Source organism: Hypomesus nipponensis, chromosome 22 (assembly GCF_054491055.1).
Source record: "Hypomesus nipponensis isolate SF chromosome 22, ASM5449105v1, whole genome shotgun sequence".
NCBI lineage: Eukaryota > Metazoa > Chordata > Actinopteri > Osmeriformes > Osmeridae > Hypomesus > Hypomesus nipponensis.
The window spans coordinates 12,560,461-12,582,910 of NC_140382.1; the positions used below are offsets into that span (position 1 = coordinate 12,560,461).

At 47.2% G+C, this 22,450-nt stretch overlaps 1 protein-coding gene and 1 long non-coding RNA gene across 6 annotated transcripts in view; one reads left to right on the forward strand and one right to left on the reverse strand.

Moving 5' to 3' along the window:
- Window positions 1–22,259, forward strand: part of ptprdb (protein tyrosine phosphatase receptor type Db) — a 66,565-nt gene extending 44,306 nt beyond the window's left edge. For 2 of the 5 annotated variants that reach the window (XM_084686647.1, XM_084686646.1), the window contains 25 exons: window positions 178–483; window positions 1,403–1,596; window positions 1,786–1,812; window positions 2,743–2,860; window positions 2,985–3,572; window positions 4,054–4,148; window positions 4,266–4,522; window positions 4,793–4,886; window positions 5,137–5,361; window positions 5,528–5,688; window positions 5,921–5,932; window positions 6,046–6,158; window positions 6,277–6,318; window positions 6,841–6,938; window positions 8,765–8,888; window positions 10,849–11,024; window positions 13,264–13,383; window positions 13,567–13,721; window positions 15,606–15,891; window positions 17,027–17,205; window positions 17,411–17,537; window positions 17,842–17,967; window positions 18,061–18,215; window positions 18,457–18,592; window positions 18,792–22,259. In XM_084686647.1, coding sequence (XP_084542773.1) covers window positions 178–483; window positions 1,403–1,596; window positions 1,786–1,812; window positions 2,743–2,860; window positions 2,985–3,572; window positions 4,054–4,148; window positions 4,266–4,522; window positions 4,793–4,886; window positions 5,137–5,361; window positions 5,528–5,688; window positions 5,921–5,932; window positions 6,046–6,158; window positions 6,277–6,318; window positions 6,841–6,938; window positions 8,765–8,888; window positions 10,849–11,024; window positions 13,264–13,383; window positions 13,567–13,721; window positions 15,606–15,891; window positions 17,027–17,205; window positions 17,411–17,537; window positions 17,842–17,967; window positions 18,061–18,215; window positions 18,457–18,592; window positions 18,792–18,860 — 3,983 coding nt within the window. In that variant the 3' untranslated portion in view covers window positions 18,861–22,259. The remainder of the gene's footprint in view (window positions 1–177; window positions 484–1,402; window positions 1,597–1,785; window positions 1,813–2,742; window positions 2,861–2,984; window positions 3,573–4,053; window positions 4,149–4,265; window positions 4,523–4,792; window positions 4,887–5,136; window positions 5,362–5,527; window positions 5,689–5,920; window positions 5,933–6,045; window positions 6,159–6,276; window positions 6,319–6,840; window positions 6,939–8,764; window positions 8,889–10,848; window positions 11,025–13,263; window positions 13,384–13,566; window positions 13,722–15,605; window positions 15,892–17,026; window positions 17,206–17,410; window positions 17,538–17,841; window positions 17,968–18,060; window positions 18,216–18,456; window positions 18,593–18,791) is intronic. The other 3 variants (XM_084686648.1, XM_084686649.1, XM_084686650.1) reach the window with 3 other exon arrangements.
- LOC146236673 (uncharacterized) lies at window positions 1,489–2,242 on the reverse strand. The gene is made up of 3 exons (XR_014740906.1): window positions 2,056–2,242; window positions 1,751–1,835; window positions 1,489–1,615 (listed from the first exon to the last, which is right to left on the reverse strand). It is a non-coding gene; the product is annotated as an uncharacterized LOC146236673 (long non-coding RNA).
- Window positions 22,260–22,450: the final 191 nt, after the last annotated feature.

Sequence of the window (22,450 nt, forward strand, 5' to 3'; positions counted from 1 at the left end):
CATTTTATCTTTTATTTTTTGTCCCTGTTTTTTGTTTCCTGTCTCTCGTCTGTCCAATGTCACCCCATCCTCCGCTTCAAACCTCACCATGTCCCGTCCCTATCAAACGAACCACACACACGACCAATCCCATCCACACAACACAATCCCTCCACTTCCTCACAACTGGCCAATCAGTGCCCGCAGCCCCTCCCCAGGAAGTCACATGCTCTAGCCCCAGTTCCACCGGCATCCTGGTAAGTTGGGCTCCACCCCCTGAGGAGTTCCAGAATGGAGTCATAACGGGATATTCCATCCAGTACTCCATCACGGAGGGGGAGAACCGTACCTCCCAGCGCGTGGACGGAATCCCTCCAGAAAGTTCTCCATACCTCCTGGAAAACCTGGAGAAATGGACCGAATATGGGATAACAGTGCGAGCACAGACGGAGGCCGGAGAAGGACCGGAGAGCTTGCAGCTGCTTGTCCGTACAGAGGAAGATGGTATGTCCCAAAACATCCCCCGTACCTTTCTTTGGATGGTTTGACCCTCTAACATCCCTTCCTGTGGCCCTGAGGCAGTGTACTAACCAAACCTTTCTGAACAACAAACTAAATTACAACTACCTAACTCAACTAAAGCTCATGGACGAGTCTGGCCAGGACCAGTCTCAAGTTGCTACTCAAAAAGTAATTCTGGACTGAACAATACACTGCCGAGTCTGTCCTGCTTCTCCTTCAACTCTTCCTCCTGCTACAACCCTTTCTCCTGCCTTTTTCCTCCTGCTTTTTGTCACCTTTTCCATACATTCTCTCCTCTGCTTGATATCAAACATTAACTTTGAAAAACCCTAAAAGAAGAGAATGGTACACCTCACCAGCTAACCCTGAAATGACTCACCGGTTAAAACTCCCTTTGTATTGAGGGGTGACAACCCTCTAATCCCTCAGCCTTGCAATTCTCTTCTTTTTCTCAGCATTAAAGTAGTTTGAAATTCTTCTTTACATTCCTCTTTTATCATGTTTTTTCATGCACATTGTTGTAATGTTGTTGAATGGAAACTCATGCTTTTTCTGTGGTGGTTTTTTGAAGGAAGGGTTTCTCAAGGCCCTATGCAGTACGAGACAAACATCTCTTGATATTTTTCTCCCTGCTTGCTCTCGTTTTTATGAGTGCCTCCATCCCTGAAGTGTTTCCTCCATCTGTCTTAATTTTCTTTACACTTTTCAATCCCCACCAAATACGTTTTAGACCATTTTTGAAGGTCTTTTTTTTAAGCCGTCAAATTCCTCCCAAAATTACATCAAATTCTTGACGTGTTTTCTGGATTTTCGCAAAAAACACCCCTTCAGGCCGGACATCGTTTTCTTGCTCTCTCCTCTGCCACCCTTGACCTCTATACTACCCACAATGCCTTTCCAGTTCCCAGTGGCCCTCCACGGGGTGTAGAGGCAGAGGCGCTCAACGCCTCGGCCGTCAGGGTGTGGTGGCGGGCGCCGGCAGTGGAACTCCAGCACGGTCAGATACGAGGGTACCAGGTGCACTACGTCAGGATGAACTACGGAGAGCCCAGTGGACAGCCCCTCATCAGGGACATCCTCATCGATGACTCCCAGGTACGGATAGAACAGAGGTCTGAAAGAATAGGAAGTCTTTTTATGTAAACAAAGTTAACAAACTTATGAGACTCACTGATTATTTCACGAATTCCTGGGGGGAAATATCATATTTTAATATTGATGTGAAGATGTTTTTTTTTTAACGTTTTACCTCTTCCTCCCACTTTCTGTCCCGTTTGGTCGTAGTGGGAAAGCGATGACGAAACACGATACGTGAGTAAATCTGTGACTGATTGCTGTTAAATAATAACAACAATAATAAATATTTCAACACTTAGATATTCACACATTAGATATAACACATTATGTTATAACTAGTGCTGTCAGTTTAACGCGTTATTAACGGCGTTAACGCAAACCCAAATTAACGGCGTCAATTATTTTATCGCGCGATTAACGCTCTTTTTGGCCTAGCAAACTTTGTAGTTTTTTTCACATGCTGTTGCAACAACTTACCGACGTTAGAAAAACTACAACACCACACCGGATCTAGCTAGACCGGAAACAAAACAACAGGCACGCCACACACTTGTTTGGCTTGCGAGCCGGCTAAAGAGTAGTAGCAGAGCCTGTTTAAGGATATTAGACATTCTCTGGTAGTAGGCTAACGTTACATTTTGAGTGGATGGCGAGCGCGAGATGCCGAAATGGATGCCAATAAGATTCTTAATGGAAAGTTTACTTTTAAAAAGTTGCCAAATGGTTCTATTGACAAGACCAGCGATCTGTGTGTTTTGTCGTTGTAAACTGAGCTATCATCGCAGCACGTCCAGTCTGAAATACCACTTGATGGCCAAGCACACAGCTGATGCGAATTCTCCGCCCCCTCGTCAAAGCCAGGCGATTGCAATGTTGTTTTCAATAAAAAAATATTTGCACAAAGCAATCCGAACCACTTTTCTATGTTGATAAGAGCATTAAAATTTGAAAAAAGAATGGGACAAAAAGAAATCAGGGACATTTAGAATAGATACAAATGTGCGAGTTAACTATGACATTAATGCAATTAATCGCGATTAAATATTTTAATCGTTTGACAGCACTAGTTATAACCAGTATGTTAGTCTGCTCTGGTTTTTAACCAACTGTGTTCGGAACGTTCCGGTCCCGTGTGGTTGATGTTCTGGGTTCTGCGTTCTCCAGGAGGTGGTTCTGACGGACTTGCGGGCAGACACGGCGTACTCGGTGTCTGTGGGAGCGTACACCGCCAAGGGAGATGGGGCAAGAAGCAAACCCCAGACTGTTTGCACCACCATGCCATGTAGGTGTCAATACACACACACAAACACGCATGCACACATACACACACACACACACACACACACACACAGATACACACACACTTTAATTCAACACTACAATTCTTCCCTCTCTGCAACCCCCAGTGCCAGAGGTGCCCAAACTGACTGTGAGCACCACCAAGGAGGGCAACACCCTGCTCCAGTGGTTCCCCCCTCCCAGCCCCCCCACCCCCCTCCTGGGGTACCGCCTCACCTACGGCCGCGCGGACATCCTCCCTCCCACCGTGGTGGAGTTCCCCACCAAGGAGAACCGCTACACTGCCCCTGACATCCACAAGGGGGCGAGCTACGTCTTCCGCCTCTCCGCCCGCAACAAGATGGGGTACGGTGAGGAGGCGGTGACGGAAGTGACCATGCCGGAGGACGCCCCCAGCGGCTTCCCCCAGAACATTCTCTCCGAGGGCGCCTCGGCCTCCTCCATCCGGCTGGCGTGGAAGACCGTCCCCCTGATCGAACAAAACGGGAAGATCATTAAGTACACTGTGCGGTACAAGGACATCAATGGCAGGGGTAACGCCACGGAGGTTAGCGTGGCGGCGCCGGACTCGAGCGTGGTGTTGGAGGCTCTGATGGCCGATACAGTGTATGATGTCAGGGTGTGTGCGTACACGGCCATGGGCCCCGGGCCCTACAGCCCTAGCGTCCAGGTTAGGACGCAACCGCTGGACCAAGGTAGGGCACACACACACACACACACACTCTCCAGCAGTTCACCTTCATTCCCCTCCCAGATACGCCCACCATGGATGTTTTTTTTTGGGGGGGGGGTCTCGTACAATTGCTGTCCTCACAGACACACACGCTCACACACACCATTCCACGTGGAGCATCATAAGTGTCCTTTGTCGTTGTCTTGTTAATGCAGTCTTAGATACCCAGTCTCCCTCCTGTGGAAAGGTAAGAGATCCGTTTTGGTGAATGATCTTGTTTTGACTGTTACGAAAGTGGATGGTCAACGGGTAAGGGCTTAGACTAGGTCTTAGCCTGACCCAGGCTAAGTCTGGGACTAAGACTCCCTTTTCACTGGACTAACTCCAGTGTTTAGGAATCCGACTTAATCCTGGCTTGGTCTGGTGTTCAGGACTCTCCTGCAGGAGAGTTGGGTCTGGACTTCAAGGTCAAACGTGTCTCCTTGTTCTCTGTGTCTGTCCAGTGTTTGCCACCAACTTCCGGGTCAAGGCGTCCATGAAGACCTCTGTCCTGCTGACATGGGAGATCAAGGACAAGAACCCAACTCAGCCGTTCACTGTGAGTGGAGGAGCAAGCTGGAGAGTGTGTGGGCATGTGTGCGAGTGTGTGTATGTGCGTAAGTGTATGTCCAAACATGTGTGAGTGTGTGGGTAAGCTTTTTCTCTCCCTTTCCAGATCCTGTATGGTAAGGGCCAGAGTGTTGAGGTAGAAGGGAAGCAAACCCAGAAGTTGATAACGGGCCTGGAGCCAGAGACCCAGTACTCCTTCCTCCTCACCAACCGGGCCAACAGCGCCGGGGGCCTGCAGCACCGTGTCACGGCCGTTACCGCCCCGGACGTGCTGAGGTCCAAGCCCACGCTGGTGGGGAAGACCAACGCAGACGGCATGGTCACGGTTCAACTCCCACCCGTCCAGACCAGCACCAAAGTCAGGTGAGGACTGGAGGGCAGGAGAGAGGGATGGAGGGGACGGGGGAGGGGGAGAGGGAGGGGTTGTAAGAATGGATGTGCCTTGTTGACAGCTCCATACACACCAATGACAGACAGACAGACAGACAGACAGACAGACAGATGGACGGACACTCAGATAAACACGCAGACAGACATGCAGACAGACACGCAGACAGACACGCAGACAGACATGCAGACAGACATGCAGACAGACAACCAGACAGACACTGAGGTGTGTGTTTTGGTTCCCAGGGGTTACTATGTGGTGGTGGTGCCATTGAGGAAGCAGAGAGGAGGGAAGTTCCTGAAGCCATGGGAGGAACCTGACCAGATGAACCTGGACGAGGTGAGACAGAGAGGTGCTGGGGATGGAGAGGAGTGGCAGAGTGGCTCTGATGATGATGATGATGATGATGATGATGATGAATAAGGAGGAAGGGGATGAGGATCTGTGTAGGTGATGTAGATCATAGTGGTGATGATGACTAAACCTTTCTTTGAGTATGTAACTTTCTTTGCATATCTTCCTATGTATCTTCTTTCTCCCTCTCCATCTCCCTCTGTCTCTCTCTCTCTCCATCCCCCCTCCTCCTCAGCTCCTGAAAGAGATCAACAGGACCAGTGTGAGCCACGCCCTTCGTGTTCGCAGGCAGGCCAGCCAATCAGAACCAAAGGCTTACGTCACCGCCCACTTTAAGACCCTCCCTCTGGAGTTCACCCTAGGCGATGGCCGTGACTATGGTGACTTCCGGAACCGCCCGCTCCAGAACGGACAGGAGTATGTGTTCTTTGTCCTGGCGATGTTGGACCTGTCTGACAACGTGAGTTTGGACACACACACACTCATACACAGAAACACAGTTGTTGTACTCAAACCCCTCTTCCTGAGGCTCTGTGTAGCTTACAGTTCCTGTTTTTAAACGCTTACACACGCACACACACTTACACACTTGGTCACCAACCCTCTACTCTCTCCGTCTTTGGCAGACTATGTACGCCACCAGCCCCTACTCTGACCCTGTGACCTCCTCGGACGTGGATCCCCAACCAATCATTGACGAGGAGGAGGGGCTTCTGTGGGTGGTGGGACCCGTGCTTGCCGTCATCTTCATCGTCTGCATCGTCATCGCCATCCTCCTCTTCAAGAGGTGAGAGGACAAGGGAGGGAGCGGGAGAGGGGAACGGGGTGGAGGAAGACAGAATTCTTGCTCCGAAAAATAGATATAATATTGTAGCTAAGGGCTGGGATGAGAGAGAATGAGGGAGAGAGATAACGGATGTGGGCATCTTATTTTCCAGTGTTTCTTTTGATAATCCAATGTTGTTGTTCTTTCCCTGTGTCTGTGTGTCTCCTCACGTCTTACTCACATGTGACAACAGCAAACCTGACAGGTAAGAAGACCTAAAATATGATCACTTCAGCACATCTAACTTCAGCGCTTTGCCCCGGTGTGATATCGAATACCTGACCAAAATATGGGCAATTGTTGTTTTGTTGTTTACAGGAAGAGGGCGGAAGCTGAGGGGAGGAAGGGGAGTTTCCCCTGCAGCAAGGCCATGTCCTCTCACCACCCCACTGACCCTGTGGAGCTACGCAGGATCAACTTCCAGACCCCAGGTACACACACACACACACATAGATATAAGCATCCACAACACTGGCACACATGCTTCTTCTAGGCATGTACACACACACACACACTCCTAGTGTTTACTGTATTTGTTTGTGTTTCCAGGTTACCGTGTTTCAGTTTACCGCGGCTACCGCCGTCTATCAAGTTAGTTGGTCTCAGCCCTAGTTCTCTTTCTATCCCTTTCTTTTACTATCTGTCTCTCTTTGTCAGGCTCACTAACCCTCATTTTGTTCATCCCATCCAGCACAAGACCCAGACTCTCTGATATGTCAGAGTAACTACTCATACATGCTAATAAATGCTTCTTAAAACTCTTTGTGTTGTCAAGCTGAATTAGGATTTGATCCTTTTTTTTTCGCTGAGGAGAAGTGTTTTTCCTCCATAACATTGTTCATAACATGGGCTCTTCTGCTCTTAAGGGAAGCTCGACGCATAACAAGATTCATTTTTCCATTAGCTGCTGCCCTGCTAGCATTTATCTAAAGTGCTCCTGAACTGCGTTTTGTTCGGCTCCAATCTTTCCCGCAAGGAGTTTTGTATACAACTCTAAAGGGTCTCTCCGCTTCTTTCTCCCCCCTGGTCTCTCTGTCTGTCTCTCTGCCACTCTCTCTCTCCCGCCTGGTCTCTCTGTCTGTCTCTCTCCTGCTCTCTCTCCATCCTGAGCAGCCATGACGTGCCATCCGCCTGTGCCCATGTCTGAGCTGGAGGAACATGTGGAGCGTCTGAAAGCCAACGACAACCTCAAGTTCTCTCAGGAGTATGAGGTACAGTGGAACATGAGATGTTACCGCCTGTGTAGTTGCCCGCTAACAGCTTCGCATTCATTTAGATTCGTTTTCAAGCGGAAAGATCCTCTGCAGATCCTTCGGTATTACCGTATATCAGGCCTCGATAGGTTTTGCGCAAGGCCTTTTGTTGAAGGCGTAGCGCGACTTCACACTGTGTTCCAGATGTCAGTCTCATGCTCATTGTCAGTCGTCATGTTCAGTAGGCTCTCCCACATACATCCCTTAACAAAAACATACCGTTTCAATACTTCAGTTAGAGACTGATTTCATGTCAAAAACACTTATATTTTGTCTCTTTCTCTTTCAGTATATCTTTAGTTTCCATATTGCGAGCATGAGAACAAATGTATTCACTGAAGAAGAACACCAGGCAGGGAAATATAAATTGCCAACTCAAAGAGCTGCTTACAGGCAGATGGTTATCAGTCTTTTATTTTCACGCTTGAATGACGAGAGAATCAGACAAGAGAGAATCAGAGAGGGAGAAGGAAAATGGGGGGAGAGAGACAGAGTGAGACAGAGTGAGACAGAGTGAGACAGAGTGAGAGTCAAAGACAAGAGAGAAAGAGAGCCATCAGGAGCAAGGAACATACGCAGACAGGCATGACACAACACAAACCAGACTCGTAGCTCTTTGAGCTATAGCTAAAGAATTTCCTGACAGAGTCCGAACGATGTTGTTTAATCCACCAAAACTTCCAAAACATCCCTTCTACTATTTCAGAACAAGCTAGCCACATAAAAGAAAGTGTCGGTGTTCTCCAAGAGGTTAGAGGGCAATGAATTGTGCTTCCCTGATGTTTCTCTATATCCAGCTATAGCTGGTTGTGGAATCCCATACAGACCCTAAGGGCCTAATTGACCGAACGATGGGTTAGAGGGGGAGAGGTATGGAGGGAGAAAAATGATGAGAAAATGGGGGATTGACGAATGAGAAGGCGAAGCAAGAGAATAATGAGAGAGAGCAGCGGAAAAAATGATGGAGTGATGGAAGGGAGGGAGGGAGTGATGGAGGGAGTAATGGAGGGAGGGAGTGATGGAGGGAGGGAGGGAGGGAGGGAGGGAGGGAGGGAGGGAGGGAGGGAGGGAGGGAGGGAGGGAGGGAGGGAGGGAGGGAGGGAGGGAGGGAGGGAGGGAGGGAGGGAGGGAGGGAGGGAGGGAGGGAGGGAGGGAGGGTAATTGTGGTGTGAGTTAGACACAGAAGAGCCACACATTTTCTCTGCATGACTGTTTACTTTCGTCCAGCTTTAACCCCTAAGGAGAAAAGGATGGAGAGAGAGAGAGAAAGAAAGAGAAGTGGATGGGGAGAGAGATTATGGGTGATTTCGGTGTCATAATCAGACACACATGATAGTGAGCAGTAAATAGAGATAAATTCCCCAGACACATACATACACAGACACACGCACACAAAGACACTTACACACACACATTTCTAATCCCCCCAGTCTTCCATATGCTTCAACCAAACCATAATTATACAGGGTAAAATATTTAGAATGACCAAATTACTTCTCTCCTTCCATTTGGAGTCCATGAAATGACCTCATGTCTGTCTCTCCTCCAACTAACCGCTCTGGTTAACTCCAAGTACCATCTCCCCTCACTAACTGTGTGGGTTAAACTACAATTACCATCTTCCCACACTAACAACTCTGGTTAAACTACAATTACCATCTACCCCAACTAACAACTCTGGTCAAAGAACAGTTACAGCTCTAACCCTTTTACCACCAATGGTAATCGACTCAATGGATGACTTTTAGGAGTTTCCTAATCTACTTGGTGTGTGTGTGTTTCAGTCGATAGATCCCGGTCAGCAGTTCACCTGGGAGCACTCCAACCTGGAGGTCAACAAGCCAAAGAACCGCTACGCTAACGTCATCGCATACGACCACTCCCGCGTCATGCTCTCCAGCATTGAGGGTAAGTTAGTTTCCTCAACCTCCAATGTTAAAGGAGGAAACCAGGCACAAAATGTCTGCTGTACTTACATTTACATTTAGTCATTTAGCAGACGCTCTTATCCAGAGCGACTTACAGTAGGTACAGGGACATTCCCCCCGAGGCAAGTAGGGTGAAGTGCCTTGCCTAAGGACACAACGTCATTTGGCATAGCCGGGAATCGATTTAGCAACCTTCAGATTACTAGCCCGGTTCCCTCACCGCTCAGCCATCTGACTCCCTATAGTTGATGATTTACTTACAGTAAAGATGAACCAGATTCCAGATGCCGCAAGAAAGGAGACAAAATGTGGAGTACTGAGGTTTTGTAAAGTCTAATGTACTTGTGGGACTAAAGGAAACCTTTCTGCATTAAAAACACACACACACACACACACACACACACACATACGCACACACACACATACACCTACCTCAGAAAAACCCCAGGCAGTCAGGGTAACTGGCAGCTCGAGAGTGGAGAGGGGGATTCAGTGGGAGGCTGAGCCCAGACAGATGAGCCTTATCAAGGCAGAGCATGTGTGAGCAGCCCTTCCACCCCCACCAATCCTGGAGCTCTGCTTGTCTGTCTTTCTGTCAGTTCAGCAGTACACACACACCCAAACCCACACATGCTAACACACACAGATGCTAACACAGAGATGCTCACAGATACTAACATACACACACACACACACACACATGCTAAGACACTTACACACACCCGCTCACATACACACAATGATTCACGCACACATACAGTGCACGCGCAGGCATATTCAAATGCACAATGACACACTGACAAACACGTACACACCACACACACGCGCGCTAGTCAAAGAGGGACGGAAGCTTGTCTCAGCTCCTCTGTTTTATCTCATGTCTGCACAGAGCAGCTTCTCCCGTGCAGTGAAGCCGTGGCACATCAAAGCTTGTAGCCAAGCAGCCAGTCTCAAGACCGCGGTTGATCACCATGCCTCTAGCCCTTCCTACCTTCTGTTTCTGCTGCTTCAAACAAGGCAGGAGGGGAAAATACACTGTCATTTGGAGTGTTTGTGTGTGTATATTAATGCGGGGTGTGTGTGTCCGCGAGGGAGACCAGATGTTGGGAGCGTAAGGTTAGTTGGAGGCAGGTTGTCAGTTTGCCGGCTCATCAGTAATGTTAGCTGACACAGAAGAAAGCTGCCTCTGTAAATGTAATGGCCCAGCAGTTAGACTGTGTTTGGTCGTTTTTATAAACTGTCCTCGGAGAGTTTCAGAGAGTCAAGAGAGTTCCCAGTGTTCTGGCCAAGGGTTCAGGCTATTCAGAATAAGGTCAGGGCTACAGTGTGTGTGTGTGTGTGTGTGTGTGTGTGTGTGGATGTGTGTGGATGTGTGTGTGTGCGCGCGAGTGCGTGCGTGTGCAGTGATTCTGTGATTTTTGGGATTACGGTATTAGGACTGATCCTGAATCACCTCCACACACACACTCATCCCCCACACGCACACCCACACAGGCACACACATGCGCACGCTTACACACAATCCCCTCCAGGACAAGCACTGTCACCCGGGTCTTACACAGAGATTCCCGTCCTACTTCCATTCAAAGGGACAGACTCTCAGTACAGAGAGATTAGGGTGATGATCTTCTTAGAGTGATTCAGAGAAGAAAATGGCCGTTTACTTAGGACACCCACAGCTACGAAGATGCAGCCATAGTTCTCAATCCACATGGGTCGTTGTTGAGCTGATATGAACAGGTTTTAACTCGTATTAAGGCCCCACCAGACAACACAAAATGCTCTGAGATTATGACTCACCTCACACACACACAAACACATGCACGGAAGGAGCATTCAACACCAAACATGGTCATGCCACTCAAATCAACCTCTTACCCAGTTATACAAATGTAGCTAACTTTCCCCCCCTCCCCTCCCCCTCTGCTCTGCTCGCCTAGGCATTCCGGGAGGTGACTACATCAACGCCAACTACATCGATGGCTACCGGCGCCAGAACGCTTACATCGCCACGCAGGGCTCTCTGCCAGAGACGTTCTGCGACTTCTGGCGTCTGGTGTGGGAGCAGCACACGGCCAACATCATCATGATGACCAAGCTAGAGGAGAAGTCCCGGGTAAGGGGAGCTCAGACTGCCGGGGGCCATTTTGCCATGTAGCTGCAATGTGTTTTCCCATCCCATCCCCTCCCCTCCTTCCACACACCAACAATAATAATTTGGTAAACTGGACAACTTTATATACGTAGAATCTTGTTCCGTTGCGACTTGTGTAAACGAGAAAGGGTTCATGGGTCATTAGAGTGTCTTTAAAGATAAAGGATTTCTGTTTGAATGAAACAAAGTAATTTTGAAATAATAGTTCTTTAGGAAATCAGCTTTTTTTCGTGACCCTTTGTTCTAACTCAAACACTAACATAGTGATTAGAACTTCATTTGAGGGGGAACATTTCTGCTAGATGTTAAGAAAGATTGCAGCTGTCATCTGTGGAAGTGACTGCATTATAAGTAGTGTGGACAGGAAATGCTTCTTGTGTGGGAGTAATCTCAAGGCTGCGTAGGAAGAACTCATTTAGTCAGGTTACCTTTAAACGTAATGGTTTTACACGCCACTCCCTCTAGAGAGGAGCCTTATTCCCCTCAGAAAATGAACTCTTAATGTCTTCAGCATGATGTTAAACCTTTTTTGGTGGTGTCGTAAAGTTGTCTGAGAATACAAATGTTTTCCTTTAACCTCAACCACTCTCTCATTCTACTAAACTGAATGAACTGTAAAATGTTGAAGCTTTTTCTCTTTTCCAACTTTCCAACTGTCTCTGTGTCTGTTTGAACCCCCAGATGCCTTCCTATTTCTTCTCTAAGGCAAGATCTCTCTTTCTCTCTCTCTCTCTCTCTCTCTCTCTCTCTCTCTCTCTCTCTCTCTCTCTCTCTCTCTCTCTCTCTCTCTCTCTCTCTCTCTCTCTCTCTCTCTCTCTCTCTCTCTCTCTCTCTCTGTCTCTCTCTCTTTCCCTCGCTTGCTTCCTCCACAATGTTTCGTTCATGTTTTTCTACTCATCCCTCTCTTTTGTCTCCTCTCTCCTTGGCTTATTCCTCTCCTTCACATGCACTGAGAATGCCGAAAACACACGTTCAGACACACCCACGAGCACACGACAAAGTTTGTATCTTGACCACAGTATGTCTGAAGAGCACTCGTACCACTGATAGTAATGTCATGCATGTGTGTTTTCTACACTTCTAATACCAATCATGTTATGTGGGAGGAAAGTCATTTCCCGAGGCAGCAATGTGATATATTGGTCAAGTGCAGGCTGTAGAGCACATATACAACTTTTCAAGGGAGCTAGCATAAAAAACAAATACCACTCCATGGACCTACCTCAAAGGGTGTTCAGGTAGAATTCAGGTTGAATTTTTGGAGAAAGCACAGAGTTTGACTAACATGACATACACCTAACGAATGATTTGAATGCTTTTCTGCAACATAATTATCGTAGTGTGAAACGACCCAACAATGTGCCCCTGGGTTTGTTTCATTGAGTTTTAGTAACAGAGCTAGCACTCCAAGCCTCAGAGTGTGCTCCATCATCCCGTTTCATTGGCAGTCAGAAGCCTGGCTCTGTGGGACGCAGCCATAATCACAGTCAGCCCGTGTCTCAGGCATGATGGGAAAACGACAGTGAAAGACAGTAATTACAGCCCTCCATCCCGTTCCAAAGGCATAATCCCAGTCTCGATGAGGGGAATGCAGAGCGAGGCCTGCCTGTCTTTGATGTGAAAGTGGAGAGATCAGCACATACCCTGGCTTTTGGTTTGGCCTGATTCTGCCAAGGCCTCTCCAGGGGATCTTTTTAACCCCCTCTCCAACTCTGCGGTCCCCAAGGCAGTAACAGCACTACAAATATGTCCGCCTGATACGTGGAATTTGATGCAGTGTGGTGCTGAAGCATGTTGGGTTTTGGTGTGCAATTTTGCTGTGGTAAATGTAGGCTATGTACACCAAGAATCAAATAAGCACTTACTGTAGTAGCTACTAAGAAAGATATCATCTTGTCACTGATAAATTTGCAAGCCTCTTTGAAAGTCCATAGCAATTTATTGGAGATCTGAGATCAGAATACTGGAGGCTTACAAAGAGAGCACATCAAATAAAGATGTACCTTCAGCACAACTAGGCCTCACTCTACCCACACCCCTCCCTCCAAACTCACACACACTCCCCACACCCCTCCCTCCAAACTCACACACACTCCCCAAACCCCTCCCTCCAAACTCACACACACTCCCCACTTTGGTGGAGCGTAGGGGTGGTCTCGTGCGTCTCCCCTCTCTCACACGGTTGCCTGTCTCTTTCTAGGTGAAGTGTGACCAGTACTGGCCCAGCAGAGGTACAGAGACCTACGGACTCATCCAGGTCACCCTGCTGGACACAGTGGAGCTAGCCACCTACTCCGTCAGGACCTTCGCCCTCTATAAGGTGTGTGTGTGTGTTTGCTTGTATGTGTGTGCGTCTGTGTGTCCAATCATTTGGCTCTGTTTGGACGTCTGTACATGTGTCTGTACATCTGTGTGTGTACGCCTGATTGGGTGTGTATAAACACTGTGTGTGCGATCGTGTGTGGATGTATTTGTACATCTGTGTGTGTGTGTAACCCCACAGAGTGGCTCCAGTGAGAAGCGAGAGGTACGTCAGTTCCAGTTCACAGCCTGGCCGGACCACGGCGTGCCCGAGCATCCCACTCCTTTCCTGGCCTTCCTGCGCAGGGTGAAGGCCTGCAACCCTCCAGACGCCGGTCCCATGGTAGTCCACTGCAGGTGGGAAACTGTGTGTCTGTGTGTGCGTGTGTGTGCGTGCGCGTGTGCACAGATCTAATGTGTTTAATCAATCTTGCAAACTCATTCACTCACGTACTGTAGGCCTATTTTACAATAGTGTCAAACAAAACAATCTGACATTTTTGTCTTTGCTTTGCTTTTAATGTCCCAATGGGACTAATTTCTTGTTCATCTCAGCAAGCTAGGTACTAGACACCAATCACACAAACACACAGAACAGGAATGTAAAAAAAAGAGGAAACGTTCCCCATGTGACAAACCCACAAACCCACAAATCTTTTCACAATCCCACATTCCACTTTCTTGCTGAGTTTCTTGCCTATATATATTTTTTATTTTTCAAGAGACCAGCAATGTGTTTCATTTCCATAAGTGGATTTCACTGTTTACTGTTTACGTGCTAAGCTGGGCCCACTTCGTTTGAGTTCACAAGTTTAAACTATTGAAATGAGAAGGCGGTCGAAATGATTGGTGCTTCTGCAGAAGTTGGAACACGGCAGAGAAGCATGAATGGAGCGGTTATCAGATGATTACAGAGGGAAGATGAAGGGAACGAGAGAGACATAAAAAAGAGAGAGAAAGTGGGATAGAAAGTGAGGAAGACTGGGGAAGGAGAAAAAGAGAGAGGGGGAAGTAAATAGTGAATGAGAAAGGGTGAGTGCTGCAGCGTGTGCGTGTGTGAAAGAGAGAGAGAGACAGTGAGTACAGAGATGGGAATCGAGCAGAGGGAGATACCATAAACACGGACAGGAAACCTGCCAGTGAGATAGTGTGTAACCGGATTAGCCATCAAATTGAATTAGCTCATACAGGACTCCATAACAACCAGCGTCTGCTCCAGATCCAGTTCATAATCCATTGCTCTCCCTCTCTTTCTCTCTCTCTGTACACAAACACACAGTTTCAAAAACACACACACACACTCAAGGTTTAAGGTAGGGAAATGCAGGGCTTTCATTCACTTAGAGAAACCTGCATGGTCAGTCTCCTTCCTCAGACAGCCAGCACAGCAGGAATGACTAGTTGCCATGCTCTCTCTCTGTCTTCCCTCCCTCCCCTACCCCCCTGTCCTCTTCTCCCTCACACTCCCTAACCCTCCCTCCTCTACCCCTCTCCTCATCCCTGTCCTCCACCTCCCCCTGTCCTCTTCCTTCCTCTCTCCTCCTCCCTATCCCCCCCACCTCCATCACTTCCTCATGTCCTCCTCTTCTTTCCTCCTCCCTTTCCCCCACCTCCTCTCTCCCTCCTCCTCTTCTCTCCTCTCTCCCTCCTCCTCCTCCCTCCTCTCTCCCTCCTCCCTCCTCTCTCCCTCCTCCTCCCTCCTCTCTCCCTCCTCTCTCCCTCCTCCTCCTCCCTCATCTCTCCCTCCTCCTCCTCCCCCTCCTCTCTCCCTCCTCCTCCTCCCTCCTCTCTCCCTCCTCCTCCCCCTCCTCCCCCTCCTCTCTCCCTCCTCTCTCCTCCTCCCCCTCCTCTCTCCCTCCTCCCCCTCCTCTCTCCCTCCTCCCCCTCCTCTCTCCCTCCTCTCCCCCTCCTCCTCCCTCCTCCTCCCCCTCTTCTCTCCCTCCTCCTCCCTCCTCCTCTCTCCCTCCTCTGTCCCTCCTATTCCTCCCTCCTCCTCTATCCCTCCTCCTCTCTCCCTCCTCCTCTCTCCCTACTCTCTCCCTCCTCCTCTCTCCCTCCTCTCTCCCTCCTCTCTCCCTCCTCCTCCTCCCTCCTCCTCTATCCCTCCTCTCTCCCTCCTCTCTCCCTCCTCCTCCTCCCTCCTCCTCTCTCCCTCCTCCTCTCCCTCCTCCTCTCTCCCTCCTCCCTCCCCCTCCTCTCTCCCTCCTCTCTCCCTCCTCCTTCCTCCTCCCCCTCCTCCAGTGCCGGCGTGGGCCGCACGGGCTGCTTCATCGTCATCGACGCCATGACGGAGCGCATCAAGCAGGAGAAGACGCTAGACATCTACGGTCATGTGACCCTGATGCGCTCGCAGCGGAACTACATGGTGCAGACGGAGGACCAGTACGTCTTCATCCACGATGCCCTGCTGGAGGCGGTTGCCTGCGGCAACACTGAGGTGCCCGCACGCAACCTCTACGCCTACATCCAGCGGCTGACCCAGATGGAGCCCGGTGAGAACGCCACAGGCATGGAGCTGGAGTTCAAGGTGAGGAGGAGGATGCAGCGTAGAACATGGTCCGGAAGGTTCTGATAAAAGTTTGACCTGTGGGCTCAGATGAGTGCGAGGCATCAAGCATTCTAGGCAGTTGTAACATTTATCAAATGTAATATACTGAATATGCCATTGAGTGTGCTTGAGTGTTGCCAACTTTGACAACCAACTGAAAAACACAAAACCCAGAACAAGTTAGATACAGTGGAATAAAATAGTAAAACCTTTGAAATTGTATGTAGCCTGGTTCACAGTGAATGCCCATTCAGTAATCCACACAAAAAGTGGATTACTGAATGGACAGTTTATACCCTATATTCTTAGACAGAACAGCCTTGGACAGAAAAACGGAATTTCATATTAAAAAGGGTCTTTTGTTGATGTTTGTTGAAGGTCTGCAATCAATATAGTTAATTGTGTGGACACACTGGCTCTGTCTGGATGATTTAGTAATGGTAACCAAATAACCCCCCACTCAACACACACACACACACACACCCCCAGTAAATTGTAACCTGTCTTTGATGGTGGGGAGAGGATGTGCCCCAGTCTGTGTTGAGGTGAAGAGAATGGAACCCATGAGCGTTGTTAGGATCAGATGAGGGTTTTGAAGCCTCTTCTTTCTGTCCTCTGTCTGCGGTTTCCTCTCAGTCTGTCCCTCCATCCTGGTTTAGTCGTCTGTTGTTCTCTCGTTTCTTTTTCACCAGTGTCAATCCTCGGTCAGTGTGTGTGTGTATGTGTGTGTGTGTGTGTGTGTGTGTATGTGTGTGTGTGTGTATGTGTGTGTGTGTGTGTGTGTGTGTGAATTTAATTGCGCCTGGGGGGTTTCCTGAGGCAGGATCAACTCTGGTTCACATGTGTGTGTTTGTGTGGAGACAGTGTGGGGCCTGTGGTTTTTCTCCCTCCATTCTCCTTCCTCTCCACTCCCTACCCCCTCCCTATCCCACCATCCTTCCACCGACAAAGAACAATGTGGTTTTTAGGGGTCCTGGGCCCCTTCTTGGTAACATGCAAGTTAGGTTTTTGCTCATGCCTCTGTACGGTACAATGTTCCAAACCATTCCTACATGATGGTATTACAGCCATTAGAAGCCCCTATGTCACACTGTTTGTTTGCCGCCCCTCTTAGCGATTGGCCAGCGCGATGGCGCACACCTCCCGCTTTGTGAGCGCTAACCTGCCCTGCAACAAGTTCAAGAACCGGTTGGTCAACATCATGCCCTATGAGACCACCCGAGTCTGTCTGCAGCCAATCAGAGGGGTGGAAGGTTCAGACTACATCAATGCCAGCTTCATAGACGGATACAGGTGAGTAGACCCGTAACCAAGTAGTCAAGGGTCAGAGTTACAATTGAAATGACCCATAATACACTGGTCTCTTCATACCTATGAATGGCTTGAGAGTGTAACCATAACAAGGTCTGTGTGTGTGTGTGTGTGTGTGTGTGTGTGTGTGTGTGTGTGTGTGTGTGTGTGTGTGTGTGTGTGTGTGTGTGTGTGTGTGTGTGTACAGGCAACAGAGGGCCTATATTGCTACCCAGGGGCCACTGGCAGAGACTACAGAGGACTACTGGAGGATGCTCTGGGAACACAACTCCACCATCGTAGTCATGCTCACCAAGCTGAGGGAGATGGGACGGGTACACACACACACACCCACATACACACACACACACACACACACACACCCATCCGCACACTTACAGGTTAACAATGACCATTAGAGTTTCACAGAGAGGGGCTCTGTGAGTACCAGATTATGACTCAAAGACAGACAAGCACACACACACACACACACACATGTACACACAAACCCAAATGCACTTGCATACATTGAAACCCCTATGTGGCAACAAAAGTCTGTTATCAATACTGGATATAATACCATGAATTATATAGTACCATGTCTAAACATGTGTCTGTAAACTGGTGCGCCCCCTGCAGGAGAAGTGTCACCAGTACTGGCCAGCTGAGCGCTCAGCACGATACCAGTACTTTGTGGTGGACCCCATGGCAGAGTACAACATGCCCCAGTACATCCTTCGAGAGTTCAAAGTCACTGATGCCAGGGTGAGCGTGTGTGTTGTGCAAGTGTGTGTGTTTGTGACAGAATGTTGTGTTCAATTGATTTTAAATACCAATTGGAAAATGTGTTTATTTCAGGATGGCCAATCACGGACAGTTCGTCAGTTTCAGTTCACTGATTGGCCAGAGCAAGGAGTGCCAAAGTCAGGCGAGGGTTTCATTGATTTCATTGGTCAAGTGCACAAAACGAAAGAGCAGTTTGGCCAGGATGGGCCAATAACAGTGCACTGTAGGTAAGAAACCGCCTACCACGCAGCTTCATTGGTCCATCCTCGTGTAATATTATATATACAAATATGTATTCTTTCAAATGTAGCATTTCACGTACAAACAGCACAAATCTGAATATTAAAAAAACACATTCATTATGATACTGTAGTTCTTCCTATTTTTTTTACCTGTTTTTTATAACCTGTGGGTCATATTTGTATTTGTGTGCGTGTGTGTGTGTGTGTGTGTGTGCGTGTGGTCCAGTGCGGGCGTGGGGAGGACGGGGGTCTTCATCACCCTGAGCATTGTGCTGGAGAGGATGCGCTACGAGGGCGTGGTGGACATCTTCCAGACAGTCAAGATGCTGCGGACCCAGAGACCTGCCACAGTACAGACAGAGGTGAGATACACACACACAGTTTCTCCTCCTTACATACACACACTCACTCTATATTTGCCGGTGTCCTCCTGTCACCTCATTCTCTCATGTCACACACCTATACACACCTACACACACCAACCCACACACACACCAACACACACACCAGGAAGTAAAGAGCAGCTCCATGCTGATAGCACGTGGTTTTGTCTAATTTCAGGACCAGTACCAGTTCTGCTACCGGGCCAGTCTGGAATACCTGGGTAGCTTCGACCACTATGCAACATAGTCTCTCCGGCCACATCCAAAATGGCACCCTGCACCCTGCGCAGTGCTCTAAGGGTCCCTCCATTCCAGTATTGGGCACTGGGGCTTAGGGTGTCATTGGAGATCTGGCCATTACTATCCAGGGACGAGGGGACCACTGGCTACTCCCCCCACCCCCCAACCCCCGCCCCCCTCGAGAAAGAGCACCTCTTGTGAGCCATAAATAACTGTCTGACCTGGTAGCTGCCACATCCATGCTCCTGCTCCTACCACCACCCGCCCTCCCCTTCTACACACCCGGTCTGTCATCAAGTTGTTGAAGAACAATCTCCCACTCTGGTTCCATCCAATATCCTGGAAAACAATGGAGGTTTTATTTACATCACAGTGCTGTTTCTCAGTGCTCAAACCACTTTGTTATGGAAGGAACATTCATCTCCACCCTACATGGTTTGAACAAACCGTTAGAACCGGATTACATAAAGTGACTGACCCTCACAGGATATTTAGGGATTTCTCAAAGAGAAAAACATATAGAAACCCCCATTCTGGGTGATTCAGCAGTTAAAGGTACTTGAAGGAACAAGTGGGAGATATTTTGAGAGACTTTTGACGATCAGAAATTGCCAACGCGAGGCTTGAGACCCCTGAACACACCATAGTGTTGCAGATAAGACACCTCCAAATTTTGAAAAAAAGGACACACCCAGTCTTTATGTGGGAACAGACTGTTGTTTCTGGTGAATGAAAAATATTTCTCTTTCTACAATAATAATAACCACCATTTCAACCTTATGTTTCACTTTGAGATGTAAACATATACCACAAAGTAAAATATTAATTTAGTTTTTTAGTACTGTATAGATCTGTCAATCTTGTTTTTTGGAGAAAAAAAGAAAACTGGATATTACAATATGTATTTTATTTTTATTTTTACTGACCTGTGACATTGTCCGCTTAAACAAAATGAGGACAAGGTGGCAAATGTTTTTTTTGTATTCCGACAACGTTGTGTGGGTTTTTTTTTTTACTCCTGTACTGTTTTAAACGTGTACAATCAAAACCAGTGTGAAACAAATCACAGTCATTGACTGTCACTCTCCTGTATTATGTCACTCTTTTTTTGACACCATCTCCAGAGTTGCTAGCTTCTCTTGTCCTCCTAACCCTCTCATATTCTATAAGTGTCAGTAGAGGTGCACACAGGGCAGCCATTTAGAATTTTTACAGGGACCGTGGAAGTATGAACCTGCTGCTAGCAAACTCCATTCTCCCACCAGGCAGGGATGTATACAGTGTATACCTATGGACGAGAGAGAGGCCCAGATATCAGAACAGTACAGACTTATGCACAGAAGTAGATAGATAGAAGTATTTATATATGTCCAAATACGCTTCACAAAGAGATTCTTTTTTTCATTTTCAATTGGGGAGGTAAAGAAGGGTGGAAGGAGGGAGGAGGGAAGGTGAGGGAGGAGGGAAGGTGAAGGAGGAAGGTGAGGGAGGAAGGTGAGGGAGGAGGGAAGGGAGGGAGGTTAAGGGTATCTTTTTCACTGGAATGCTCACCATTATAAGACTTTTCACTCTTGTCTGATTCAGTGTGCAATAATAACTAGATGTTCTATTATATATATATATATTTTTTTTTTATAAGTCACTAACTACAGTTATGCCATAAACAATGATAATGTATCTTTCCAGGCACAAGGGTGCTATGATAAATACGGTACCCACTAACATTTAATGTGTCCAATCAATGGAACCAACCCAGGAAGTCAATATTTGTCTCTATACGATGTCATCCTTTAATGTGTCACAGCAACAAATGAATGATACGACTCATAATTCAACAGCATAAAATACGTATTTTGATTTTAGATTTATAGTGCCTTATATTACACACGCCTATTTTGATAAAATTACTTTGACGGTTTTTGTGTTATGTATGTATGTGTGTTTACCAGAATGTCATTGTTTATGTAGTCTGTATGGTTTTGTTGCTTTTCAGTGAAGGTATTTTTGTATATTTTATGTTTGGGCTGTGAAGTTTTCTATTTGGAAGGGTGATAGTAGTTTCCATTTAGACAAACAAACAACTACTTTTATTTTGGAAATTTCCAAAGCCAAGAGAGCAAAAGAAGCCATTGAGGTAAGAGAAACATCCGTCAGGGGTTTGAGGAACAATTGTACTGGTCAATGGGAGTATTTGTTTTTTAAAGCAGTGCAGTGCAAGCAGTGTTAAGCTTAGTAGGGATTAATATGATTTCAAAGTCCTATTTCATTTGTCTAAACTTGGTGTGTATTCAGGGTTGAACTTAGTTGGACTCTCATGTATTCGGCCATGTGGAGTTTAATGAATTTGACCAACTTTGGCACCAGAGAGAGGGAGACGACACTGAGGCACACACATCCAGTACTTGGCTATTTTAGACTTCCATGTGAAGTTAAACGACAATGGCTTTTTTTAGTCAGACTGGAGAGAAAGAAAAGCTCACAACACACAAAGACAGGCTTTGGTTCCGGTAAAAAAAAGAAAAAAAAGAAGAAAAAAAAAGGTTAAACTTGTCGTTCAATTTTGTGTTTATTCGTTCTGTCATCCTTCATTCCTTCAATGACAAGAGAGGTTGTAGTTCTTTCATCATTTCTCTTCACAGTCGAGCATTGTTTGGAACACTCCTCCTTTTCATTCATCGCTTCACTCAGTTTAGGTATTGCCCACCATCTGACAGTGATACACGTCCTCGTCTTTATATGCATGGTACCACGTTTGAGAAGTCCCCTCCGTTGCACATGTATGGGAAGAATTGCACTTTCTCTCTTTCTACTATGCACTAGTTAATACTACCCCATTGTCTCCAATACTCACTCTTGACAATGTTACTTGAACTCAGTAAAGAGAAACTCTAAATTATCACAGCAGTGTGCATATGTAAATAACACAGAACACTAAGAGTAACGTTTAGGTAAATAGATGAAGTAATTATAAGGTAAATCAAAGTTTTAATAGATATATTGTATTTGAATGGGAGGTTAAGCCTGCACCAGAAATCACAGATTATGACACTACCATGTGTGTGCGGCATGTCACAGTGGAATTGTTGTCCCACAAAATTATCACAGAGAATTAAGTCTCCCAACCTTCCCACACCTCATGTGAATGAATTCAACTGGAGTGAATTCAAGGTATTAAAAAAATGAATAGTGTGCTAAACAAATCGGTTATTTCCATCGTACATACGATATTTGATCTGTACATGTAAACTTTTGAGGGGTTTTCTTTTCCGAGTGAAACAAGTGCTTTTTATTTTCTTATGTCGGTTCTCCCGTGGTGTGCAACCGGGAAAAAAAAGGTCTGTATGGAAGTGTGGTCTTTGTCGACACAAGTTTCATTTGTTACAAATAAACTCAAGTGAAAAAATAATGTCCTTAAAAATCTTCTTTTTTTTTCCCATGTTGAAGTCCTGTCTTAAATGTTCGGATAGTGTGCCAGGTCTGGATGACTGGGCTAATGTGTCTGGGTTGTAAGGACATGGGGCTTTCAGGTAAGGCAGCTGAGCCCACAGGAAAGGATAATTGTGGATGATTGATCCACCCTACAACAACCTAGACAGA